The following is a 25,932-nucleotide window of genomic DNA, read 5'->3' as shown; positions in this document are numbered from 1 at the left end:
CTCCTCCTGGGTCACCATTATTTTTCAGCTCTAAATAGTGAAACTAAATCAAAGTAGTAAAACAAAAAAAAGGATGTTTCCCTCTTATGTGAAATAAGTTTTTGGTTTAGAAAGTGAAGCCTTTACATAAAAATGAAGGATCAACCACAAAGAGATTCCACTACACATCTAGAATAGTTAATATTAAAAAGACTGACACCAATAATGTTGCCGAAGACGTGGAGCAACAGAAACTCTCATCATTGTTGGTGAGAATATAAAATGGCACAACCACTTTGGGAAAAAGTTTGGCAGTTTTTTAAAAAACTAAACATACACCTACTCTTTGACCGAGCAATTCCACTCCTAAGAATTTACCCAAGAGAAATAAAAATTTATGCCCACAAAAAGAGTTGTACAAAGATATTTATGGTAACTTTATTAATATTAGCTCCAAACTGGAAACAGCTCAGGTGTCCATCAATAGGAAAATGGATAAAGAAATTGCGATATACTCATACAACACAATACTACTCTCGAATAAAAAAGAACTATTGATATATGCAACAACATGGATGAATCTCAAAAGCCTTATGCTGAGTAAAAGAATTCTACTACAAAAGAGTATATATGATATGATTACATTTGTATGAAGTTTTATAATAGTTAAAACTAATCTATGGTAGAAAGTCAGAACAGTAGTAGCCTTGGGAGGTAGGTGAGGGAATTGACTGGGAAAGGGCACAAGAAAACTTTCCAGGATGATGGTAATGTTCTGTATCATGATAGGCTTTGGTTACATAATTGTATGCATGTGTCAAAATTTATGATTTGTACATTTTATTGAATGTAAATATTATCTCAAAAAAAAGAACTATAACAAAACACTGAACTCTAGATATTTATATGCATGCTTAAGTATTTAGAGGGAAGTATATTAATGTCTGCAATTCACTTTGAAATGCATAAAAAATAATTAAGATGGATTGACAGATGGACAGAGGAACAGATCGGATAAAGCAAATATAGTAAAATGTTAATGGTAGAATTTAGGTGGTGGGAAAATGAATGTTGACTACAAAATTCTTTCGACTTTGCTATATGTTTGAAGATTTTCATAATAAAATATTAATAAAAAAATGAAGAATGATGGGAAATCACATGCCTACCTAGGGCTGTAAAACCAGATTTATAAGTATTTTCCAGATTAGGGAACATCTAAGCCTATTTCTTGCGCAGAGCTTTACACGAGACTATGTGAAAGACTAAGATTTTCAAACAGAAATATGGTCAGTTACACAAAGCTGAAATTTGATAAATATCTTGGTGACAGATGTCCTGATGGAAACTTATTTTTGCTCTTCCTACATGAACTGTTTTTTTTCATGGCTTTAAATGTTGCAGCTGTGTGACCCATCATGACACTTCCTTTGACAGAGCTGAGATAAATTTAAGGATCAAAGAGCTCCAAGTGATTTTATAGATATTATCTTATTTATCCTTGAAGTAGTTCTAAAGAGTATAGTTGAGTAGGCATTATTACATCCATTTTAAAGACAGAGAAAACAGGAAGACCGAGAAATTAATGGACTTATTTAAGGTCACAAGGACACTAACAGCACCTATAATACTAATAATATATTGAGGGCTTACTATGCCAATTTTACAATCATTCTCTTATTTAATCCTCACATAACCTTTCATTTTAAACAAGAGAAAACCAAGCCTTATGAAAAACAAAGAGGTTGGCCAAAGTTACAAAGTCCACCATCCTAACTTCTGTCTAATTAGTCAATGGTTCTGAACATTTTTTTCTGCCAAGACACATAGGATAGATGTTCACATTCCTGTGGGTATTATGCACAATTTTTCCAGGTACATGTAATGCTACTGCTTTTCTTTTTCTCTAAAAAGCGCACTGGAATGCAAGTAAGAGTTATATAGGAATAACCTTGAATCTCTTCTAATTTATATTTTACAAAAAGCAAATCATTTGCAAATTTTGGTGTTTCAAGTAAAATTAGAAACAAATTACTTTGCAGCATTAAGACTGAGAATCTGCAACAGCCTGAATCTTCTAAGACCTTTCCTTGCATAGTACACCATGGTCAAGCAGACTGGTCATCTTATTGAAGAGTAAGGTGTGATACAACTCTTGTAGCTCCAGCTGCCCTCTCCAATTGGTTCTGAAGACCTTTTTCAAACCTAACCATCCACCAAATGTCTTTAGCATATTTACATGGTAAAGAGAATGCAGCCCCAAGTTTCAATGAAGGCCAAGGTTACTGAGCTCTAAAAGATGTCTTAGTAGATGATAAAGTAGCACAACTTTCAGCAATACAGCCAAGTCATATCACCTTCCTCTTTCCTTCTCTCCCTACTCCCATAACCCTAGAGTTCTATAGCAACTTTAAATACTTTGCTTTTTTCTCCAATACCCAGTTATATCAGCAGCACTAGAGGTGCTATGGATTAAATGTTTGTCCCGCCACCACCAAATTCATATGTTAAAATCCTAACCTCTAATGTGATAATATTAGGAGATGAGGCCTTTGGGAGGTGCTTAAGTCACAAGGGCAGAGCTCTCATGAATGGGAGTAGTGCTCTTATAATAGAGAGCTCTCTATTCTCTTCTGCCACGTGAGGACATAGCAAAACGCCATCTATGAACCAGGGAGCAGGCCCTCACCAGGTATTCAATCTGCCAGTGCCTTGATCTTGGATTTCCCAGCCTTCCTCAAAACTGAAAAATAAATTCTGCTGTTTATAAGCCACCTCATCTATGGTATTTTCTTATAGCCGCCAAAACAGACTAAGACAACAGGTATCTATTCTAATGCTCAGAAATGATTTACAATGAAGGGACTCAGCCTGAATACTTTCCTCAGCCTGACAAGCAGCTGACAAATTTAGCTGCGATTTGTTCTTCATCACCTTGTTTCTCTATTCTAGTTCCTTCTCTATGGTCCCTACTATCTAATTTTTTTTTAAGTCCACGATTAACAGACCGAAAGCTTAGATAAATGCTTGCCATTTGAAGAAAAAAATTTTAAAATTTGGATTTAACAGGCAGAGGTGATTATTTACTTTACAAATTAAATTCTTACTTTATGAAAAAATATAGTATTTCTTTAAAGATAAGCTGTGTTCCATTTTGATGAGTCAACACACACACAATCTTTCACAAATAAATCTGTATGTAACATGAAGTAACTTCTATGTCTTGAACTTTTAAAAGAAAGCAAACAAAAACAATACAAATATATCAGAATATAATTTTCAAAAGTGTGTATACATAGTTGGCAGTTAAGACTTTTTTAAACTACTATTTCTTGAGAACTCACTATGTGCTTGGCTCTATGCAAAGGGCTTCATATATATTATCTCATTTAATCTGGAACTGAGTTAAGTATTATTATCTTCTCCCCCTCCCCTTTTTTTTATTACAGATGAGGACATGGTGGTTTATGAGGTGAAGGGATTTGCTCAGAGCCTTCCTTTAAGTAGGTGACCTGGTTGGGATTCAAACCAAGGTCTGTCTGATTGCAGAGCTCAACTCTTACCAGCATACCACACAATATATTACAGAGAAGGAGTTTTAATGTCCCTATGTGGGACATTAAATGCCCAAGAAGGGCATTCAGCTCTTTTTGTCTTCTATGATCCATCCCATCCTGATTAGGCACGTGGCTATGCATTTAGATCAGAGACAACCATAAAAGTGAAAGCATATTATAAAAAGTCTGTCCTTAACTAGATCTTTCGACAAGTTTCTTTATTTCTTTTTTTCTTTTTCCTAATCTCTAATCTAACACTAGGTTTACCAGTGTCACTTCATGGAGCTAATGAAGACAAAGTCATAAAACCCAAATGCTTATAGAACTAGGAGGGCTATCAGAAATTATCCAATCCAACTCTCATTTTACAAACGAGAAACTGAGGTCAAGAGAAGCTAACTTGCCAGGGTCACACTGCTAGCTGATGCAGCCAGATCTATAATGCAGATCTCTGATTCTTTACACTATCCATAGTATAAAGAATTTCCATCTAAGCAGACAGTTAAAAGAATTTCTTTAACAAGATTTTTTTCAATTATAAAGTAATGTTTATAGTGAAAAAATGTAATAATAACACTCCAAAAAGGTATAAAATAAAGAGTAGAAGGCCCTTCTTTCCTTCTACCTTCTAATCCCATTTCACTCCTCAGGAGTAACCACCATTAAGTTTCTTGGGTGTTTGTCCAAAATGTTTCTACATATGTACAAGTACATATATGTATGAAGTAATTTAAATATGAACTCCAAAAATTATTCTCTCATCTCAGACTGATGTTTTCCTCTGTATAATTTAGTTGCATTATTGCCTAATAATATGCATAAGTAATACTGCAATCTGTCCTTAAGTTTACAAAGCTGTAAGTATGATGTTCTCCTTAGGTACAGCTCACCTGTTTTCCAGATCCGGCATGCTTAAGTTTCTAGCAGCAAAGCACATTTTGAGAGGGATGACCTTCCTGTCTTTGGTGCTGTTCTGGTGTTTTGGAGAACCAGAGTCCTCACTGCCACTAAAGCTTGGTGACTGGGGAGCTGCACCTTCCCATGGCAGATCTGATACTAATGATGGCTTCTTGATATATGGCGTTACTTCTCTGATGAACTTGACTATGAACAAAAATCAAAGAAGAAGGTTAGTATTTTTGTTTCCCATGAAAAATGACAACTGAAATACACACACACACACAAAATATTTGGCATGAAGTGAAAAAATACACTAAGTTAAAGGGCCAGCACACAGAATCTTAGGACTGGAGGGTCCTTTAAGGGCATATAATCCAAATGAAATACCCCTACTTTATTCTGAATACTTTAACTTCTGAGCCTTTGCATGTATTGTTCCTTCTGCTTAGGACTTCTTTCTCCCTTTGTCCGCCTGGTCAACTCTCCTCAAGAGTCATCTCTTCAGCAGCCTTTCCTGTCCACTCTCTCCAGAGTATTACCATTACATCTCTGTAACAACTTCTTAGCACCCTGGATTGTAATCCTTTTCTAATACTTCTGTTCCCCTGCTGGCTGTGAGTTCCCTGAGGGCAGGGATTATGATTTATTCAATCTTGGTATCCAGTATTTAGAACAGTGTCTGCTCAGTAAATGTTTGAGCAAATGCGTGAAGGAACAAATGAACAATTAAATACTTGAATTATCTTGGTAGTTGACCAGCCTTGAGTGACTCTCTGGGTGATAGATTCAGTACCCCCTAAGACAGTGCCATCTAGCTTTTGACAACTCAACATTTAGAAACTTCTTGAAACTTCCACCCATTGGTTTGCTGCCTCCTGAAGGCATATAGGACAAACTTAATCTCTTCCACATGAGAACCTTTCAAATATCTGAAGACTGAGATGATATCTCTTCTCTGGACTAATGTAAGAATCTCTAGTTCAGTTTGATTCAACTCAAATCAACATTTTCAGCTACCTACCAAGTGTCAGGCATTAGGCTAGCCACTGAGAATACAGGAGTAAATGAGGCATGGACCCTGCCCTCAAGGAATGCCCAGTCTAGTAAGGAAGACAGCTATGTAAACAGGTCATTGTAGTTTTGAAAATAAAGCGTATTCAAGATAAGGTATTTCCATTAATGGTAGCCCCAAACTAAATATAGCTGTTAGTAGACAGGAAACTTTTTAAATTCAGTTTTAGGACTTTTACAAAATACTTCTTTTACTTTAGTCATGACTGGCAACTACTGTCATTTGAGGCACAGTGTTCTTGTTTCAAAAACTAGATAAATCAAAAACTATTATAACCTTAAATAGCATTAAAAGTGTACATAAATAGTTGAATGCAGATGAATCAGTCACCATTACCTCTGCTAACATCAATATATATTCTATCAGTATTCTTCTTCCTTTTCAAATTCTAATGTGGTAGGTCATTAGAGTAGCATCATGAGAAGTGAAAAACTAGAAAGATATGATCATTATCAATGCTTATCAATATCATAATAGCTAGTATTAATATCCCACAGCATTAGAAGCTTTACAAGCCTAGGAAACTTTACTAACAAATAGATTACTAAATCTAAAAAAGAGTCAGATATGTTTCTAAAAACATAGCTAACAACAGTCTTTAAAATACTGCTTCTGGGGCTGGCCCCGTGGAGGAGTGGTTAAGTTCATGCATTCAGCTTCGGTGGCCCAGGGTTTTGCCGGTTCAGATCCTGGGCGTGGACATGGCACTGCTCATCAAGCCATGTTGAGGTCGCATCCCACATGCCACAACTAAAAAAAAATATACAACTATTTGCAGGGGGGCTTTGGGGAGAAAAAGGAAAAAATAAAATCTTAAAAAAATATATTGTTTCTTTCTTTTTTTTTTGAGGAAGATTAGCCCTGAGCTAACAACTGCCAATCCTCCTCTTTTTACTGAGGAAGACTGGCCCTGAGCTCACATCTGTGCCCATGTTCCTCCACTCTATATGTGGGACGCCTACCACAGGATGGCTTGCCAAGCAGTGCCATGTCCACACCCAGGATCTGAACTGGCGAACCCCGGGCTGCCGAAGCAGAACGTGCACACTTAACCGCTGCACCACTAGGCCATCCCTATTGTTTCTTTTCTGAATAGGTAATACACATAAAACAAAATTGAAAAGGTATAAAAGATTTTATAATAAAAAGTCTAGATTTCTAGCAGCCCAGTTCCCATCCCTGGTAGTAATCATTGTATGGTCTTCCAGAGATATGCTAAATATGCTAAGCATATGTAAAAATAGACACACATATGCATGTTTATATATGTATATGTGCATATATATATGTATCTATGTATATATATACACACACACATTTCACACAATGGTAGTATATTATGCTTGCTTTTTTTACTTAATAAGATTGATGATAAACTTTTATAAACCTAGCATTCCACAGCATGATGTGGTGATAGAGAGGCCTGTGGAATCAGATAGACCTTGTTCAAGTATTAACTGTGCTTGCTACCGCAGAGCTATGTGCCCTCACTTGACTGTTCTGAGGTCCTCATCTATCAAATGGGAATAACACTAAACAAGTAAAAATTCCAGGCACATACTAAACATTCAATAAATAGTTAGGTACCTGTCTTTTTCTTCCCTAAATTACAAAGTTAGAGAAGCTGAAGCAGCAATCAGTAGAAGAGGTGAAATTATTTTCTGATGAATTATTAAACAAAATCTGCTAAAAATTAAGCATAATTCTAAAAAATATAATAAAGCTAATGCCAGCATTTAGATATAGTTTATGTGTGTTTGCATATGTGTGTGTGTGCTTTTTATGCATAGTTATAATATGTGTATTTCTAGGTGGAGAGAGTAAAAGCCAGTTGCTGAGGGTCACCAAGGAGATTGTTCATCCTAGAAAAATGAAGAGGGGTGCAGTCAGTATATCCCTGGAGTGGCTGACTCAGGCATTTCAATACATGCTTTAGCTTTGTGCTTTCAAGAGAGGATTAGATCACAAGAACTTTGGCAGAAATTCCTAGTTTCTAGTCACTGCCAATGGCAGAGACTTGCTTTTTGAACATTTAAGGCAATATACCAACTATTGGGCTACCAACTGGGGGAAATTAAAGATGGTCTAAATGACTACTCTTGAATATTATAGTGGTTAGAAAAACACTCTTTATGATCTACTCAGAAGTTCATTCAGTCACACAGTAGCATCACTGAACTGATTCCTGCACATATATTTAAACAAAATAGACACATATACACAGCCTACTGCTTGGGCTGATTAAAAGAGCAAGGAGTTTCACCTGAGTTGATGATAATGCCGCCCATATCCCCACCTAATTGTCCATCCATAACGGCTAAAGAACTGTGAATGGACATTTGTTTCTCATTTACCGGAGATTTGGGAAAAGTGGAAAGTTAATGGTGTTCTGTTTTAGTCCTATACTTGGACCTCCCCAATCGCCACAGTGTTTTAACTTGGATACCTGGCTGGATAAGCAAAGCCTCTTTACTCCCACATGGCATTCAGGTGAACTCAGACCCATGATATATTTCAGGATTACTTCATTTTTCCTGATAGTTAAAGATTAACCTCAAAATGTTTAATTAAACACTGATGTTTGTAGTGTTTTAGGTGTTTAGATGCTGAAGTTAATCCTCTTTCTTCTATGTACTGATCACTCATTGAAAGTGAAGGTAGCTTCCTCCGACCCTAAAAGTACCACTATAACTTCTTCTCTTTAGAGAGACAAAAACATACACATGTATTGTACACACACCTGGAAAGATGTCTGGAAAGATTTTCATCAAAAAATCAATAGTGCTTATATATAGGTGCAGGATTGCTTTTGATTTTTTTCTTGATATGGTTCTGTATATTTGAAAATTTTATGAGTCCATATCATTTATACCAAAAAAAGGAGAAAATTTATTTAAGAAATCAAGAAAACTTATTCTGAAACCTTGCTCAAAATTGAAACATGGAACCCTTAAACTGAAATCTTGTTGAGACTTCAAAAACTATAATGTACTGGATGAGATCCAAGATCCAAGTGATTGTTACTGAATTCCATGCTCTAATGAATAGGGTTACAGGACGTCCATGTGTTTTAATCAGGTACATTGCTTTCTTGCTTTGGGGCGTTAGGAAGCATCTGATTTTAAATTGAATGCCATTTATGTGGCTTTTAAAAGCTTATCCAAAAGATACTTCATAGTGCAGACATAGCCTATGGCGGTAAACACAAGTATTCCAGTAAATCAATTACCTTCCTTTAAAAATATCAACCTCTCATATAATCATTAGTTTCTTCATTATCTCTAATGCTTTTCTTTTTCTTAGCTCATCTGGTGACCTTTACCTTGAGTTCAAGTGAAATTAAATGGGTCAGATAATGTGGGGAGAACAGTGCCAATATTTCCCCTGCTTTTGCAAGCAAGTTTGTTTCTGGGTTATCCTTAGGGTGGAAAAGCTGGCTTTTCATTTTGCTCACAAATGAGTTATGCTGACATCACTGTTCAAGTACTCTCCCAAGAGGTTTCTCTTCAACCTCATCCCAAGCTCCTCCTCCAAATCAAGAATCTGATAGATGGCCACCAAAAACATTAGGGAGGAATTACTTTACTTTCAGTAAAAAGCCTTTTACATTCTCAACTTGCAGGCGTCTTTCAGCTCAAGTCTCCTGCCATTTGGGGTTTGAGTAAACTGCAGTCTAGAGTTTGGCAATGCAAACCCTGAATGTGTTCAGGGACTCTGGTTTCACTCCACGTTTCCATTTGAAAGTAACATTGCATATTCACTAATTTATCGAGCTCCTGTTATGTGCCAGGAATTGTTTTAGGAGTTTAGAATGGTATTCCATGAGCAAAATATGGGGAAAAAAAAGATAAATGTAATTAGTAAGTATATTATACTCTAGAGAAACAAAAACTTATGTTCACATAAAAACCTGTACATGAATGTTTTTAGCTGCTCTATTCATAAGTGCCCAAACTGGAAACAACCCAAATTTCCTTCAATGGGTGAATGGATAAATTGCAGTACAGCCACAGAATAGGATACTACTCGGCAATAAAAAGAAATGAACTATTGATATACTCAACGACTTGGATGAATCCCAAAGACATTATGCTGAGTTTAAAAAGTCAGTGTCAAAAGGTTACATACTACACGATCCCATTATTGAAAAGACAAAACTATATGATGAAGAACAGATCACTGGTTGCCAGGGGTTAGGGATGAGGAACATGTGATTAGGTTTTTGGAGCACAGAACTATCCTGTATCCTGATTGTGATGATGGTCACAAGAATCTATACATGTGTTAAAATTTGCAGAAATGAATACCATAAGAGGGAAAAAAGCCAATTTTACTGCATGATCATTAAAAAATTTAAAAAACACAATTATGTAATGTTAGAAGATGTTAAGTGTTAGGGAAAAGGAGAAACAGTACGGTGAGGTGGATCAGCGGTGCTGCAAAGGGGATCAATTTGTAGTTTTAAATAAGGTGACTAGGGTAAAGCATCATTAGGAAGACAGCTGAACAAAGATTTAAAGGAGGTAGGGGAGTTAGTCATGAGAGTATCTGGGAGAAGCATTCCAGACAGAGAGAACAGCGTTAAAGCAGTAAGGAAAGCCAGTGTAACTAGCGCAGCATAATCGAGGGGGAGAGAGTAGAAACTGGGAAACAGAGGTAAAGATAGAGAAGGGCCGTTTAAGTCATTGTAAGGACTTTGGCCTTTATTCTGAAATGGGAAGCCATTGGGAGGTTTTAAGCAGGAGTAACATATCTAACTTGTATTTTAATCATTCTCATACCATGTTGAAAATGGTGAAAGAGGGTAAGAGCAGAAGCAGGAAGACCAATTGGGAGGTTACTACAGGTGAGAGATTATGGTAGTTAGACTAGGGTGACAGGAGTGGAGCGGGTGAGAAGTGGTCAGATTCTCTACTGAAAGTAGACCTACTAGGATGTCCTGACAGATTGGATGAGGGACGGTGAGAAAAACATAGGAATTGAGGGTGATTTTAAGATTTTTGTCCTAAACTGTTAATATCAACAGGTTTAGGAGGAAAGATCAGTAAGTTGATTACTAAGACATATGTTAGACAATCAAGTCAAGCAGGCAGCCAGATATGAGAGTCTGCATTTCAGGAGATGGATCTGGGCTGGAGCTATAAATTTGGCAGCTATTGGCACATGGTTGATACTTAAAGCCATGAGACTGCATAAGATCACTGTATCAGTCAGGGTCCCAGCAGGAAATGGATGGCAGAAGGTTAATAAAGGGACAATTTATAAAGTTGTGGGCAAGAGTTCAGGGAAACCATAAGGGGAAACAGAGTGTGCTATCTTGTTTCCATACGTAGGCCTAAAGGGACTAGGAGAGGAAGCGGTTACCAGACCCAGAAGGAAAGACTTCTGTAGAGGACTGACTTGAGAGGAGCAGTGACCTTCAGTCAGTTCAGCCAGACTGAAGTGACCCTGCAGATTAGGAGGCAAGGGGATAAATGCTCCAGCCTCACTCTCCTCCCTCTTTTCCTCTAGTGTCCAGTTGGGGCTCCACATTGGCCAAACTCAACAAAAGACAAAGAGCAAGGAAGATTGTTGATGTAATTAATCAATGCAGCTTAGCCTGCTGGGATAGAAAGCAACAGAAAGAGGAGTGGACCCAGCAGAGCAAATGGAAGACTTCCAGCATGATCACCAAGGGAGTGAGCATAGATGAGGAAGACATTCCCCTATTGAAGGGCTGGGAAGAAGAGAAGGAACAGCAAGGGACAGGAGACCCACGAGAGACAAGTACTCCACAGAAATACGGGCCTAAAATAGCACCAAGTTCACCCAAACTTTGAAAAAGCCTTGCCTTGATCTTACTGAGGTTCCTTTCTTTCTTTACCACTCCTTGGGGGAAAAAAAAAAAAGTTTATGCTTGCTGTTTCTATTTTTTCCTCTTGCTCCTTAATCTCTTCTGAACAAAACTGCATTCTAAAGAGTCACTAATGTTTTCTCACTCACTCAGTCCAAAGGCCCCTTCTCAAACCTCATTCTTGACCATTCTGATATCTGACAGTGCACTCTATCAACTGTTCTTTGTTCCTCCTTTCTGGCCATTTATTTTCTAATGCATTGTTTCTCTTCCTATTCCTACAATATAGTTCTCCAAGACTCTAATTTTAGCACTTTCTTCTCACTTTCTCCTCTAGTCCCTAGCAACTTTCAATGCTACATCTCTAGACTTAACAGAGATCTCTAGAACCAATATCTCTTGTTGGCCCCAATTCCTTCCACCTGGGTGCTGTCCCAACTCCTCAAACCCAACACAACCAAATGTGAACTAATCTTCATTATCTTTAATCTTCTCCTGTGTGCGTTTAGTTATTAGCATTAGCATCAGCATCTTTCTAGCCACCCAGTATCTAATCCAGTAGTATAATAAGTCTGCTGTAAAGCCTAATAATCTGTATTTTACTACAGGTTCTCCAGATAGTTGGTTCTCATGCCCAGTCGAGCTTTGGGAACCACTTCTCTAAATCTTTGCAGACTCTTTCCTCTCCCTAGCCGCCACATCAAGTACCAAACCATCCCAGCCTACCTCTGAGATTTTTTCTGTTATCTACCTACTCCCTTCAGTTCCAACTGCCAACATGCTTCTGGATCACCCAAACCATTGTAATGGCCTTTTTAAAAAAAATTATGGGGGCCAGCCCAGTAGCTGAGTGGTTAAGTTCGTGCACTCCAGTGTTTCGTTGGTTCGAATCCTGGACGCGGACATGGCACTGCTCATCAAGCCACGCTGAGGCGGTGTCCCACATGCCACAACTAGAAGGACCCACAACTAAGAATATACAACTATGTACTGGGGTGCTTTGGGGAGAAAAAGGAAAAAAATAAAAAATCTTTAAAAAAAAAATTATGGTAAAATACATACAACAAAATTTACCATTTTAACCATTTTTTATGTGTACAGTTCAGTGGCATCAAGCACATTCACATTGCTGTACAGCCATCACCACCATCCATCTCCAGAACCTTTTCATTTTCTCAAACTAAAACTCTGTAACCATTAAACAATAACTCTCCATTCTCTTCTCCCCCAGCCACCGGCATCCACCATTCTACCTTCTGCTGACCTCGTTCTTTCCCCTCAGATAATTAAACTGGAAAATACTGAAAAGAAAACAAAGACAAATATAAAAATTCCTGATTCCACCACACTTCCTTCTAGACTTTTTAGTCCTTTACTTAACATAGTAACACACATCTTCCCATGTTATACAAAATCTTTAAAAGCATCATTTAAAAATAGCTATAGAGCATTCCATTGTGTGTTTTCCATAATTTATTTAGGCATTCCCTAATTATTGGGCACTTACTTTAAATAATGCTATAATGAACATATTTTTCAGGAGAGAAATTACTGGGTCAAAAGAATATTTAAGGTTCATGATAAATATTGCAAATTGCTCCCCAAAAAGATACCATTTTACACTCCCACCAGGAGTGTATGTACACGTCTATGTCAGTACACTTACCAACATGAAGCAATCTTACTCAGAATAATCTTTGCTATTTTAATGGGTGAAAAATGTTATGTATATATGCCCACTCCATCTTGATCTCCTGCCTCAACAAATGCAGGATGTTATTATTTTCTTCTCTTTAAAAGCAGGAAATCCATGTCTCTTTATACTTTTTTGTCTGAAGACATAGGAGGAGTGATTTGTGAGGTTCTAACAGTGAGGAGTTACAGGATGATCACCAGAACCTCAGATCTAACACAAATTTGAGTTATAATTCTTTGGATTTACCGTGCCAGCATTTCCAAAGTCATACTTAACTTCCTATTATTGCCTGATTATTTAACTCTGTAAAGTGAGCTCTTTTCTTGTTGCTAGTCATCAGGAGGAAGAAACCCTCAACAAGGAAACCAAGCATGTCCTCAGAAGCAATACATGTGCTCGTAAGATGTGATTTCAATGTTTTCCAGTTAAAAAAAAAAACCCTGTAGCTTATGTTGGTTCTGGGATTTTCATTTCATTTCATTACCCATCCTTCCTTCTCCATTTCAATCTAAACCTTGTCCAAGTCAATAGAAACAGGAGATACATCCTTTTTGAGGATCTCAAATTACTATTGGGATGACAAAGAGAACTCAAGTTTCCTTTGAAACCTCTGAGCTATAGTGGAATAAGTCCAAAAAAAAACAGAAATAAGGTAGCTCTGAAATTTGTCCCCAGCAATTAAAATTTCAGGATTTTAAAATTATAGCCTTTTATAATAAATGTATGCAAACTGGCAAAAAAAAAGATATTTTTTAGGCCTTAGTCAAATTCTAAGATGGATATCTATTACTTTTATACAAAAGTATTAGCTTTCACGCTTTCATAATACAAACATAGGACAACAAGCTAGATTGAAATAATTTGGGTCTTTGGACTGTTTACTATATAATTTCTCCTTGGTAGTCTTCTTTAACTACTAATCTTATATGGTAAAACTGGTTGTGGGTCATTTAAAAGGTAAATATTTTTAAAATAAATTTTAAAAGTGTTTTTCTTTGGAATGTTTCCATTCCATTCCAAAAGAATATGCAAGCTTTTCAACTTTTTATTAAAAAAAAGTTTTAAACATCTTAGGTTTGCATTTTTAAATGTTTTTGCAAGGAAGCCAGCTAGTAGCAAATTTCCCTGGGGAAACTGCCATACAGTAAGTATGTGTGTTTAAAATGCTTTATATAATTAATTCAAAAAGCAGCAGATATTGCCTCTGAAAAATTACTTCAAATTACATATTTTTCTTTTCCTTCTGGTGTCGAGATTTATATTTATTTTCTGTGACATATCTTTGTTTTTATAAATCAATCCCATTCTTAGTACTTCTCCCTCCCCTAAAAAGTACTGCTTTTTGTGAAACAGTGTTCTAATCTGTTTCATACCCTTCTGCTTACTTCAAAACGTACAAAGAAGAGGGGATGGTTGACAACAGTAGAAAAGTCTTGGATTAGAAAAAATAGAAAGATAAGACTTTATTTAATTTCATTTTCACTAAAGTAGAGGCAATGAGAAAGGCAACTTGCATAAGAAGAAACAGTCTGGTTGGGAATAATTCATACTGCTTCTTGGTCTCTTGCTGAAGTATTATAGTAGAGGCTTGTTTTTTGAAAAAAATGAACCCTACCAGATTTTAAAAACATCATAAAATGACTCATACACTATAAAACTAACGGTAAAACTAAGGGTATTAGAGTTGCTAAGTGATAAAAGCAAGTTCTCAGTTTTATATTTCAAAAAATCAAATATAGATTATTATGTTTACAAAGTGCTCAAGAAAATATGCCAATTTGCTAATAATGGTTATATCTGCATTGCAGTTACAGGGACTTCTATTTTTGAAGTTAGCTATTTCTATAATCTTTGAACTTTTTTATAGTAAGCATGTATTCTATAATAAATAATATTAATTTTCAAATACATGCCATCAAATAATAAAGAAAATATGGATTAGAAAAGTAATTTCAGAAATAGATTCAATAGCAGAAACAATACAACAATGGGAGAAAAGTCACTATTTGGTAAATGCTGAAAGAACAATGGGGTATCAGTATGGAATTGTCTTAGATGTATATCTCACACCCTTCAAGGCATTTGCCTTAACCTACGATTGATGCCCTTTGGATAATTTTTGTAAAATAATTAAAGTATAAATGCAGAGCAACAAACCTGAAAGTCAAATGAATCTCAGTTCATGTCTTGATATTACCATTTACCTTTTGGGAGGTTTAAAACACATAATTTACCTTTCTGAGCCTCAATTTCCTCATTTGTAAAACAAAATACCACCCTCAAAGTGCTGTTGTGGGGATTAAATGAGATAAAGTATGAAAGGTGCCTAGGCCTGTGCTTGAGCATTGTAGGTATTGAGTATTAGTGTGTATGTGTGTGTGTGTATGCGCATGTGTACCACAAATATACTTTGGAGAGAGTATCCTATAGTGGGTAGAGTCTAAGATTTGAAATTGAACAGACAGGGTCTGAATTTCAGTTCTGTCATATAAAATTTGCGATTTGGACAAATAATTTCACTTTTCAATCTCAATTTCTAACCCATAAAACTCTAATACTAACCCTAATACCAACTTTACTAAGTAACTGAGAGGATTAAATAAGAGTAACTAATAAAAGTAAACTGTTGGGCCACCCTGGTGGCCTACTGGTTAAGTTTGGCACGCTCTGCTTCAGTGGCCTGGGTTCAGTTCCTCAGCATGGACCTACACCACTTGTCTGTTAGTAGCCATGCTGTGGTGGTGGCTGACATACAAAAAAGAGGAAGAGTGGCAGTGGATGTTAGTTCAGGGTGACTCTTCCTCAGCAAACACACAAAATGAGGGGCCAGCCCTATGGCTGAGTAGTTGCAGTTCCATGCACTCCACTTAGGCAGCCCAGGTTTGTGGGTTTGGATCCTGGGTGCAGACCTACTCTACCCATCAGCCATGATGTGGAGGCATCCCATATACAAAACAGAGGAAGACTGGCATAGATGTTAGCTCAGGGCTAATATTCCTCAAGCAAAAAAAAAAAAGAGGAAGATTGGCAATGGATGTCAGATCAGGGCAAATCTTCCTCACCAAAAAAACAAAAACAGAAAACAAACAAAACAAAAAGAATAAAACAAACAAGAAACATGAAAAAAAAAGTAAACTGTTTAAGAGAGCCTGGAAGATAGCAGGCATTGAACATTAATGATCTACAGAATAGGATTATTATGCAATATTGAAGAACATCTGGAGATAGCAGTTAAGATATCTCCAGAAAGGCAGCAAGCTAATTGTTCTTTGTCTTCCCTTTCACAAAAACAGATTTTGACAGCATGTAGCCTTCCTTATTTACATTCTCATAACATTCCATATAGCACTATTAGGGCACTTGTCATATGTCAGTTTCTGTTTTGCCCATTTTTTCCACTTGACCACGGTACATTAAAGGGATTAAAACACAAGACACCCTAAAAGTCAACAATAATTGCAACACATCACTTCTATAATGTTTATCTATCCATAGTTCTCTCACTTTTTCCTTTCAGTCACTCTTAACTGTGTTGCAGTTTCTGCAGGGCTATTTAAGGCCCTGAATACATTCTCCTGCACATTCATGAGGCAAAATTCATCTATTTTTCTAGCACACACACAATCTTTCTATGACTCTGGCTTGACATTACACTTGCTTCTAATCTTTTAGAGCAAGTTGTACCCCACTCCACATGACATCACTATAACAATACGCATAGTTAGTTGTAGCACAAAAGAATTTTATACATTGGTCAAAATTTGGGAGTACATTGATAAAGCGTTCATAGTAGGGATCATTAACACACAGAAGATGCACAGTAAATATTGGCTAGATGAATTATGAGATTCTGTCACAAATACAGATATATTTTTGTAGTCCTAATTTCCCAGTCATGGTGAAATCATGAGAAATATTTATGGCATGGGTAATATAATCTAGTTAAAAATTGTTGCTAATTGCTCTAGATTAAGGATTTTTGCAAATATTTGGATAAAGGGTCCTTGCTCAACACTATTATGTGGCTTTTGAATATTTGGGACATGGTCACTCTCTCCATGTACTGAAGGTTATCACATAAACTCTACATGTGGGATCTTTTTTTTTTTTTTTTTTGAGGAAGATTAGCCCTGAGCTAACATCTGCCAATCCTCCTCCTTTTTCCTGAGGAAGACTGGCCCTGAGCTAACATCCGTGCCCATCTTCCTCTACTTTATATGTGGGACGCCTACCACAGCATGGCTTGCCAAGAGGTGCCATGTCCGCACCCAGGATCCAAAACAGCAAACCCTGGGCTGCAGAAGTGGAATGTGCAGACTTAACTGCTGCGCCACCAGGCCAGCCCCTACATGTGAGATCTTTGTTGAGTTTCTTGTCAGCTAAATTTGCTATTAAAACAAATCTGCCATTAGAATAAAATTCTCCGTAATAAACTTTATCAACTTAAACACATAACTTACAGATGAGCAGTTTGTTCTTCCAGTGACATAAAAATGTAATCTTATTTTGAGGAGTCAATAATTAAACATTCTTCTGTAAGTAAAGAAAAGCCTTGCCTCTCAAACCCAAAGTACAGGCTTTTATCTATTCCTAGTATAAATGATAGGAAACCATTTTTTTTACTCTTAAAAACCATAATGTTTCCCTTTTTTCAACAACCAACAACTCTTATATGCAAAACATGTGGGATATTTAAAACATTTGATATACAGACTTTGTCTTCAAGTTGTTCAGTTGAGGAGGAAAAGGCAGACATGTATCCCCCCTAAAAAAAGACCAATTAATAAAGTAGAAATTATAAAAGGTAAAAAGCAATAAATGCTAGAAGTATAAATAAAATGTTACACATAATTGAATGTAACAACAGCAAACAAAATGAAATAACTGAAAAATACTCAACAAAAATACCAATCATGTTTTTCCACCAGACCAAAAAAAAAAAAAAAAAAAAAATTCTAGCAGTTTAAGTGCAAGGAAATCCTTACCCGTATTTTTGTTGCTAAGTGGATGTGTCCTGGAGTAGCTAGTTACACCGGATGGTTTGTTTTAGATCAGCACCCCAAGTGATAAACTAAAGACGGAAACACAATATCAACCCAGCACAATAGCTGTGTTCAAGGGGTCAGCAAGCACTCCATCCTGAACATCCAGTCAGAGTCACCACCAGGAAAGAAGAATGCCATCCAAGTTTCCATATCTTTAAACACTTTGTAATTTTTTTTTATTGCACAAAAGAACTGCTATTAGTAACTGCCAGGCTTTTGTTGTCATTAGGGATTTTCTGACCAAATTGGCAGAATTAACTGAGTTCAGGAAGAGGAGAAGAGACAAAGATGTGTTCATGTTCTTTCCCTCCTCATTCTTATGTAACACTTGACTAAGTAGTTCAGCTGTCAGACTGAGAATTGTCCAAGTTCATAGAAAACAACTATCAAAGGCTAAGTTATAGTGCAATGTATTCATTGCTCAACCCACATCAAGTAACTGTGTTCACTGATAATGTTTTATTAATTTTTAAATTAAAAAATAAAAACAAAAGCTGGAACAATTTGAGCATCAAAATAAATAATAGTGGTATGGGCTTATAACTCACAGAATAAAGTGAATGTCCATGAGTCCATACTCACATAAATGAATAACTGAATAAATAAATAAATGGAGGCAAAGGGGCAGCTCTTTCTTAGAGAAGAATTCCAATTAATAAGTACAGAAGGAATGAGAGGAATAGAAGATCATCATTAGAACACTATAGCAATAGTTGTTGCAGGCAAGACCCACTGATAAATGCTTATCAGGTCTAAATAATGAAAAGTTCCTGATTCTAACTGATGTTTTTATAGGTACTGCAAACTCAACAAGTCTATAGTAGACACTTGGCTGGCTAACTCAACATCCATTCCCAATCCTCCTCTCTCCCTTGCCTTTCTTCACTGAAAGGCTGAAAAAGCTAAATACTCACTTCTCCAACCTCCCTTGCTGGTGACCATCCAACTCAGTTTTGGCCAACAAGATATAAGGTGAAATCTGCTGGAGAGCATCTGGGAAAGCTTTTCTTGATAAAAGAGAACAGATCCAACCAGCAACTTTCCCTTTCCTCTTCTTCCTGCCTTGAATTTGTGCCTCAAAGCAGCTTTAGATATGATGTCTGGAGCTGTAACCATGAGATAAATGAACTTATTACAAATAACAGAACAAAACTGACCTCACAGAGTGCTGCATCAGTCCTAGAATAGCCTACCTTCAGACCTCTTGTGATTTGAGACTAAACAAAAATCTCTGTTGCTTAAGCTATTCTTGATTGTGTTTTCTTTTACTTGCAGCCAAAAGCATTACTAACTTACACAATGTCCGAAATCCAGCTCATCTCTCCCATGCTTTACTTTCTCCTGTTTCTAAATTACTCATTGTGGTTAATGGCATCACCAGTTGCCCAAGTTAGAAACCCAAAGTGACTTGTAATTCCTCTCTCTACATCAACTCCCCAAACATAAACACACTGGTAATAGATCAGCAAATGCCATTAAAGTCTTCCTATAAAACATCCCTCCTGGGGGCTGGCCCACTGGTGCAGCAGTTAAGTGCGCACATTTCACTTCGGAGGCCCAGGGTTTGTCAGTTCAGATCCCGGGTGTGGACATGGCACTGCTTGGCAAGCCATGCTGTGGTAGGCGTCCCACATATAAAGTAGAGGAAGATGGGCACAGATGTGAGCTCAGGGCCAGTCTTTCTCAGCAAAAAGAGGAGGATTGGTGGCAGATGTTAGCTCAGGGCTAATAAAAACAAAAATCTCTCCTCTATTCTGCATTTCCACAGCTACTTACCAATTCTCAGAGGGACTAGATAAAAAAAAAAACTCCTTCCAGTTGCCAGACTGTCTTTTCCAATCCATCTTCTACAGTGCCACTAGTTAAACTTCTAAAACACAGCTTCAATTAAACTCTCTTCTTTAAAAATCTTTGCCTAGAGAAAAAAAGTCCAAATTCCTCAGTGTGGCATACAATGCTCTTGATGACCTTTCCAGTCTCATTTCTTTTTTTTTTGTTTTTTTTTTTTTTGTTTGTTTGTTTGTTTGTAGGAAGATTAGCCCTCAGCTAACTACTGCCAGTCCTCCTCTTTTTGCTGAGGAAGCCTGGCTCTGAGCTAACATCCGTGCCCATCTTCCTCTAGTTTATACGTGGGACGCCTACCACAGCATGGCTGCCAAGCAGTGCCATGTCCGCACCCGGGATCCGAACCAGCGAACCCCGGGCCGCCGAGAAGCGGAACGTGCGAACTTAACCGCTGCGCCACCGGGCCGGCCCCTCCAGTCTCATTTCTTGCCATTCCCTCCTTGCTCCCTATGTTTCAGTAACCTGGATCTCTGCCACTGTAGTTTTACTCATGTTATGGGCCTCTATTCACTAGGTTCCCTGTTCCTGGAATGCCCTTTTCCCCTTCCCAGATTCTACTACCATGTTCTAGAGGACTATATACACATAGCATACACGTAATACAGCATTTTGGTTAAAAAGGGCCAGCTCTGGTATCAGACAGGGCTGGGTTCAAATTGTAGCTCTTCTACTTACACACTAGCTCTGTAACCTTAACCAAGCTACCTAATTTTCTAAACCTCAATTTCCCCATTTAGAGAAGCGAGATTAAATAATAGTAGACTGGTTTGATAATTAAATTAGATAATTCATAAAGCATTTGGATGCTCTATAAATGCCACTATGGGTATTTTAGTCATGTTTGTTTTCCAATGCCAAGTCTAGTGTCTCGCCAATAGGATCAATGTTTAAAAAACATATACTGAGGGGTCGGCCTCGTGGCCAAGTGGTTAAGTTGGCGTGCTCTGCTTCGGCAGACTAGGGTTCGCTGGTTTGGATCCTGGGCGCAGACCTATGCACTGCTCATCAAGCCATGCTGTGGCAGCATCCCACATAGAAGAACTAGAATGACCTACATCTAGGATATACAACTATGTAGTGGGGCTTTGGGGAGAAAAATAAAAGGGGGGAAGATTGGCAACAGACGTTAGCTCAGGGGTAATCTTCCTCATCAAAAAAATTAAAAAAAAATATATATATACTGAATGAAGAATTTTTCAATACAGTAAGTATATCCAATTAGTGGGTTCTCGTGAATATTATTTAAGGCTGATTTTAAAAAGCTACCTTTAGTGACTACAATACAGACACTAAAACAATTATTGTTTCTTATATTAGTTATGAGATAAATATACAATTATTTTGACTAGAATCTGTATACAACCACACGCTCCTACAAATTATTCCTGTCTGTACTCTACCTCAAATACACATTTCATGAATTTTCAGTCAATTTTTAAGAGGAATCATGTTTCTTTTTTGTTTTTAAAACCAAATGCTGTTTTCCTATTCAGCCACTTTCACAATACTACTCTATTTTGCTAAATGAAATATACATGCACACTACAGATCATAAATTGGCCCCAAAAGGGTATAGGTGGATCACTACAAGCCAATTATCAGTACGTCAATTTTAAGTTCAATACATATTTTATTACTGGTATATTACTGTCATCATGCTACTTTTACTAATTGTCAAAAAAAAAAGAATTCATGCTGGACCTAGGAAATACATACATACATATAACTTTTAAAATTTGGTACTTGAAAGAAGCATCTCAAAAAACCCGTAGGAGGAATAAGTGAAAAAATATAACTCAAATTACTTGATAACATGCACATTTACAAATAAGTATTGAAAACCTATTAGCCCAATAGTTCCTACTTCACATTACTTTAAAAAGGTAATTATCTAACCTTTCACCTTGACTCCTCCCATTATATACCACTATAATATAAACCTAGTATATACTACTACTATTTAACCTACCTCAATATTTGTTAGACCTACATTTTTATTATCAGTGTGCTAAGAAAATTCTTTATTAAAGAATTACAATAGAGATGCAGGTTAAGAAATGCTAATGCCTGTTTCTAGAACTTCTGAATTCAGAATTTTTCTTGCTTCTTTTTTTCTTGGTGAGGAAGATTGGCCCTGAGCTAACATTTGTTGCCAACCTTCCTCTATTTTCTATGTGGGACACCACTACAGCACGGCTTGATGAGCAGTGTGTAGGTCCATACCTGGGATCCAAACCTGCGAACCCCGGCCACTGAAGCAAAGCCCATAAACTTAGCCACTATGCCACTAGGCTGGCCCCTTTTCTTGCTTCTTAGTAGGCTAAGGAAAAGTCAAGTTCACTGTACCATGTACAACTAATTAGGTACTTAAACATATTTCCTAAAGATGATTACAAATTCTTCTATTTCATTCTTTTCATTGTTATTGTTTTCCAGCTTTATTGAGATTAAGTGACATACAATATTGTATAAGCTTAAGGTGTACAAAGTGATGATTTGATACATGTATATATTGCAAACTGATTACCACAATAAGGTTAGTTAACACATCCGTCACCTCACATAATTACAAATTTTTTCATGTGTGGTGAGAACACTTAAGATCTACTCTCTTAGCAACTTTCAAATATATAATATAGTAAATTATAGTCACCATGCTGAATATTAGCTGCCCAGAACTTATTCATCTTATAACTGGAAGTTTATACCCTTTGACCAACACCTTCCTATTTCCCCCACCCACTTTTACTTCATTCTTTTTTTTTTTTTTTTTAAAGATTTTATTTTTCCCTTTTTCTCCCCAAAGCCCCCCCCCCCCCGGGTACATAGTTGTATATTCTTCGTTGTGGGTCCTTCTAGTTGTGGCATGTGGGACGCCGCCTCAGCGTGGTTTGATGAGCAGTGTCATGTCCGCGCCCAGGATTCGAACCAACGAAACACTGGGCCGCCTGCAGCGGAGCGCGTGAACTTAACCGCTCGGCCACGGGGCCAGCCCCCCACTTTTACTTCATTCTTAACGAGCCAGAGTAAATTTGAGGTGTCAGAATAATGATAAAAATCAAAGAATATTGTCATTGTAGAGGTATCTACATTTAATTCCAAAATTTCATGAAATATTCTTGTCAAATAATATTAAAGCAATATTATAGAGCAGCTTTAGATATGTGAAAGTTTGCCCTTGCAATTGACAGTCAATTTGTATTAATATTAGCTTCCTGTAATCCAGAAGAGTGCTTATCTTGAGATTATATTTATCTTCATGCATGTTAAATCCTCCTCTCTCCCCTGGAGATTATTCTAGGAAAGGAGAAAGATTCACCAGTGTAGTAAGTACACATGAATTACAGAGCTACATTCAATACAGCCTAAATAATTCCCAATTTAGAGAAGATTAATGAAATAGGTATTAATTTCAAGAGTATTATATTTGGCCCCCTATATACACACTCATCCAGAGTGTCCTGTGGACAAATACTGATCTAAAAACAGATAACTTACAAAATTTTAGAGCTGAAGGGGGCCTTAGTAATAATTCAGTCCAATCTGTTGATTTTTAAAGGTGCCTAAACTGAAACCTGAATAAAACTGAGGCCCAAAGAAATTAGAAAACTTCTTCCAAGTCACAGTCAGTCTGGGACAAAAGCCATGACTAAAAACCCATGTCATCTTTTCCTGAATACATCCTAAACTTTCAATTTGGTTTTTTAGATAGTGTAAAATCTTAAAACACCATTTTACAGATTACTCAGCAGCCAATACAAATGAGTTAGCATTCAAACTTGCTCACTGGGTCTTTATGGTAAAAACTGAAGCAGTCAAATCTTATCTAAGATTAACATGATAACCTTACCGTGTGTGGGAGCAACTGAGCATTTTAATTCATGTTTCAAGAATAGAAAAAAAAGAAAAAGGGGCAAACACGGGTGCTGGCTAATGATCTCACAGAAGGCTACGTCTCATACTATTACTTTACCATTAACATATTTAAAAAACTCAGGCCAGCGTCCTTTTTACCCTGTAGTAATTCATCTTTTCTACATCAGTAATAAAACTTAAAAAAAAATCAGAGATCAATATTTATATTCAGTAGTCAGTCCACTCTGAAAGCAAACGGTGCTTTCTGAGCCATTAGAAGCACAGAGCAGCCGGAGTAGTCACAGCCACTGTCTCCTCCCCTGTCATGGGCATTGCAGCAATGGTGTGGGGAGAGGGTGATTGGAAAAGCAGTGCAGTAGCCCCAGTCAAGGTAAAACTAAATAAAAAGCATGAGAATACTGTTTTTCAAAAGAAAGTTATTGCCGTTTAGAAAAGATTGTGCCTCCCATGTGTCCCTCCCTTCAGAACTTACATCCAGACAAGTGGCTTGATTCCATTCCTTTGGATTTTAGTTTCTTTATATATAAAATCATAAAACCTATCCTTAGGGGATTATTGTGAAGATTAAATGAATTAAAGTATGGAAAAGGATTCTAGAAATTTCAAAAGCCATACAAATGTGAGGTATTACTATTATTACCTAATGGCAGCAGAACTTGACATTCATTTTTACCAGTATCAGCACTTAGCATGGTACATGGCAAAAAGCAGGTGCTCAATAAGTATTTGCTGAAGGAATTTACATACAAAGTGGTTAAGACCTTCTTCCAAGGGCATTATCATATAACATAATGGAATTCAGAAAAATGACGACTGTGCCTTTCTGAGTCTGACCTATACACGCCAGAGGGTGAATATACCTAACCTACACACCTAACACAACTGTGAGGGTTCATGAGATACAGCTCACAAAGCAGACTAGGGGTCTGAAGAAACAGGCTCCTCATATCATTCTTGAATGTATAAGCTGCCACGCTGATAGCACAAAGGGCAGAATAAAGCTGAAAATTCAAGCAGTAATAGGCTCTTAACAGAGGAGAAAACTGTTTGAATAATTCTTTTTTTGAGGAGGATTAGCCCTGAGCTAACATCTGCCACCAATCCTCCTCTTTTTGCTGAGGGAGACTGGCCCTGAGCTAACATCCGTGCTCATCTTCCTCTACTTTCTATGTGGGACGCCTGCCACAGCATGGCTTGCCAAGCGGTGCCATGTCCACACCCAGGATCTGAACTGGGAAACCCCGGGCCGCCAAAGCAGAACATGGACACTTAACTGCTGCGCCACCAAGCTGGCCCCTGAATAACTCTTAAACTTGGATTATTCTGCTGAAATGTTTGTTTGGTGAGTGAGCAAAATGTTTTAATATCACACACAAATCTCTAAAAAACGCCTCTGTGCTCTATGTTTATAACTGTGTTTTTTATTTTCTGTTGGTGGAAATCCCAAAAGTAGAAAAGTGCAAAACAAATACTATACCAGCAACAATGCAAAGAGGATGCAGGAAAGCATACACAGGAACCAAAATGGGTTCTTTGATAGGAAATCTCTCCATTTTCTATCTGGGTTAAAAATAAATTGGAAATCTCTGAAAAAACTTGTGTTGGGCTTCCCAGGCTTGTGCAAAATTAGAAGAGTCCAGTCACTTTTCTTGTCTTCTTTCTCAACCCTCGACACCCTCCCTAAGAGACAAGACTATGGTTTCCTGTTCTCACATAAAATAACTCTCAGAACTTACGGCACTTCATACATCCAAAAATGTGGTAGGATAGTTAACATAACCTCTGTGAACCTTAAGTCAAGAAATCCTATTCTAATATTAAACATAGCATAAGTTATAATTAACTGGAACAATAGATTATTAGACTTCTATATGTGTTGAAGCCACAATACACTGTATAAAAACCCTAAAATCATAGTATTTCTCATAGTACAGCCCATTGGAATGAGAAGAAAGGAAGCAGAAAGTACAGAAAGTAGGTATAAAGATCTCATGGTGTTGGACAGTAATTTTCTCATTGAATAAGCATTTGCTGATCAAACCTATCACAGACAAAATACTAGGCAACGAAAGATGAATAAAACACATCCCATGTCTTCAAGAAGCTCAAAATATAACAGAGGACACAAA

The 25,932-nt window shown here is 37.1% G+C and overlaps 1 protein-coding gene across 2 annotated transcripts in view; it reads right to left on the bottom strand.

Annotated features, from left to right (window-relative positions):
- The window catches only part of SNTB2 (syntrophin beta 2), a 94,187-nt gene that overhangs the window by 44,495 nt on the left and 23,760 nt on the right, over positions 1–25,932 (bottom strand). For both annotated transcript variants that reach the window (XM_044760718.2, XM_014827724.3), the window contains one exon: positions 4,427–4,640. In XM_044760718.2, coding sequence (XP_044616653.2) covers positions 4,427–4,640 — 214 coding nt within the window. The remainder of the gene's footprint in view (positions 1–4,426; positions 4,641–25,932) is intronic.

Source organism: Equus asinus, chromosome 28, assembly GCF_041296235.1.
Source record: "Equus asinus isolate D_3611 breed Donkey chromosome 28, EquAss-T2T_v2, whole genome shotgun sequence".
NCBI lineage: Eukaryota > Metazoa > Chordata > Mammalia > Perissodactyla > Equidae > Equus > Equus asinus.
Note: the sequence above shows the minus strand (reverse complement) of the source record. Positions and strands in the feature narration are given on the sequence as shown.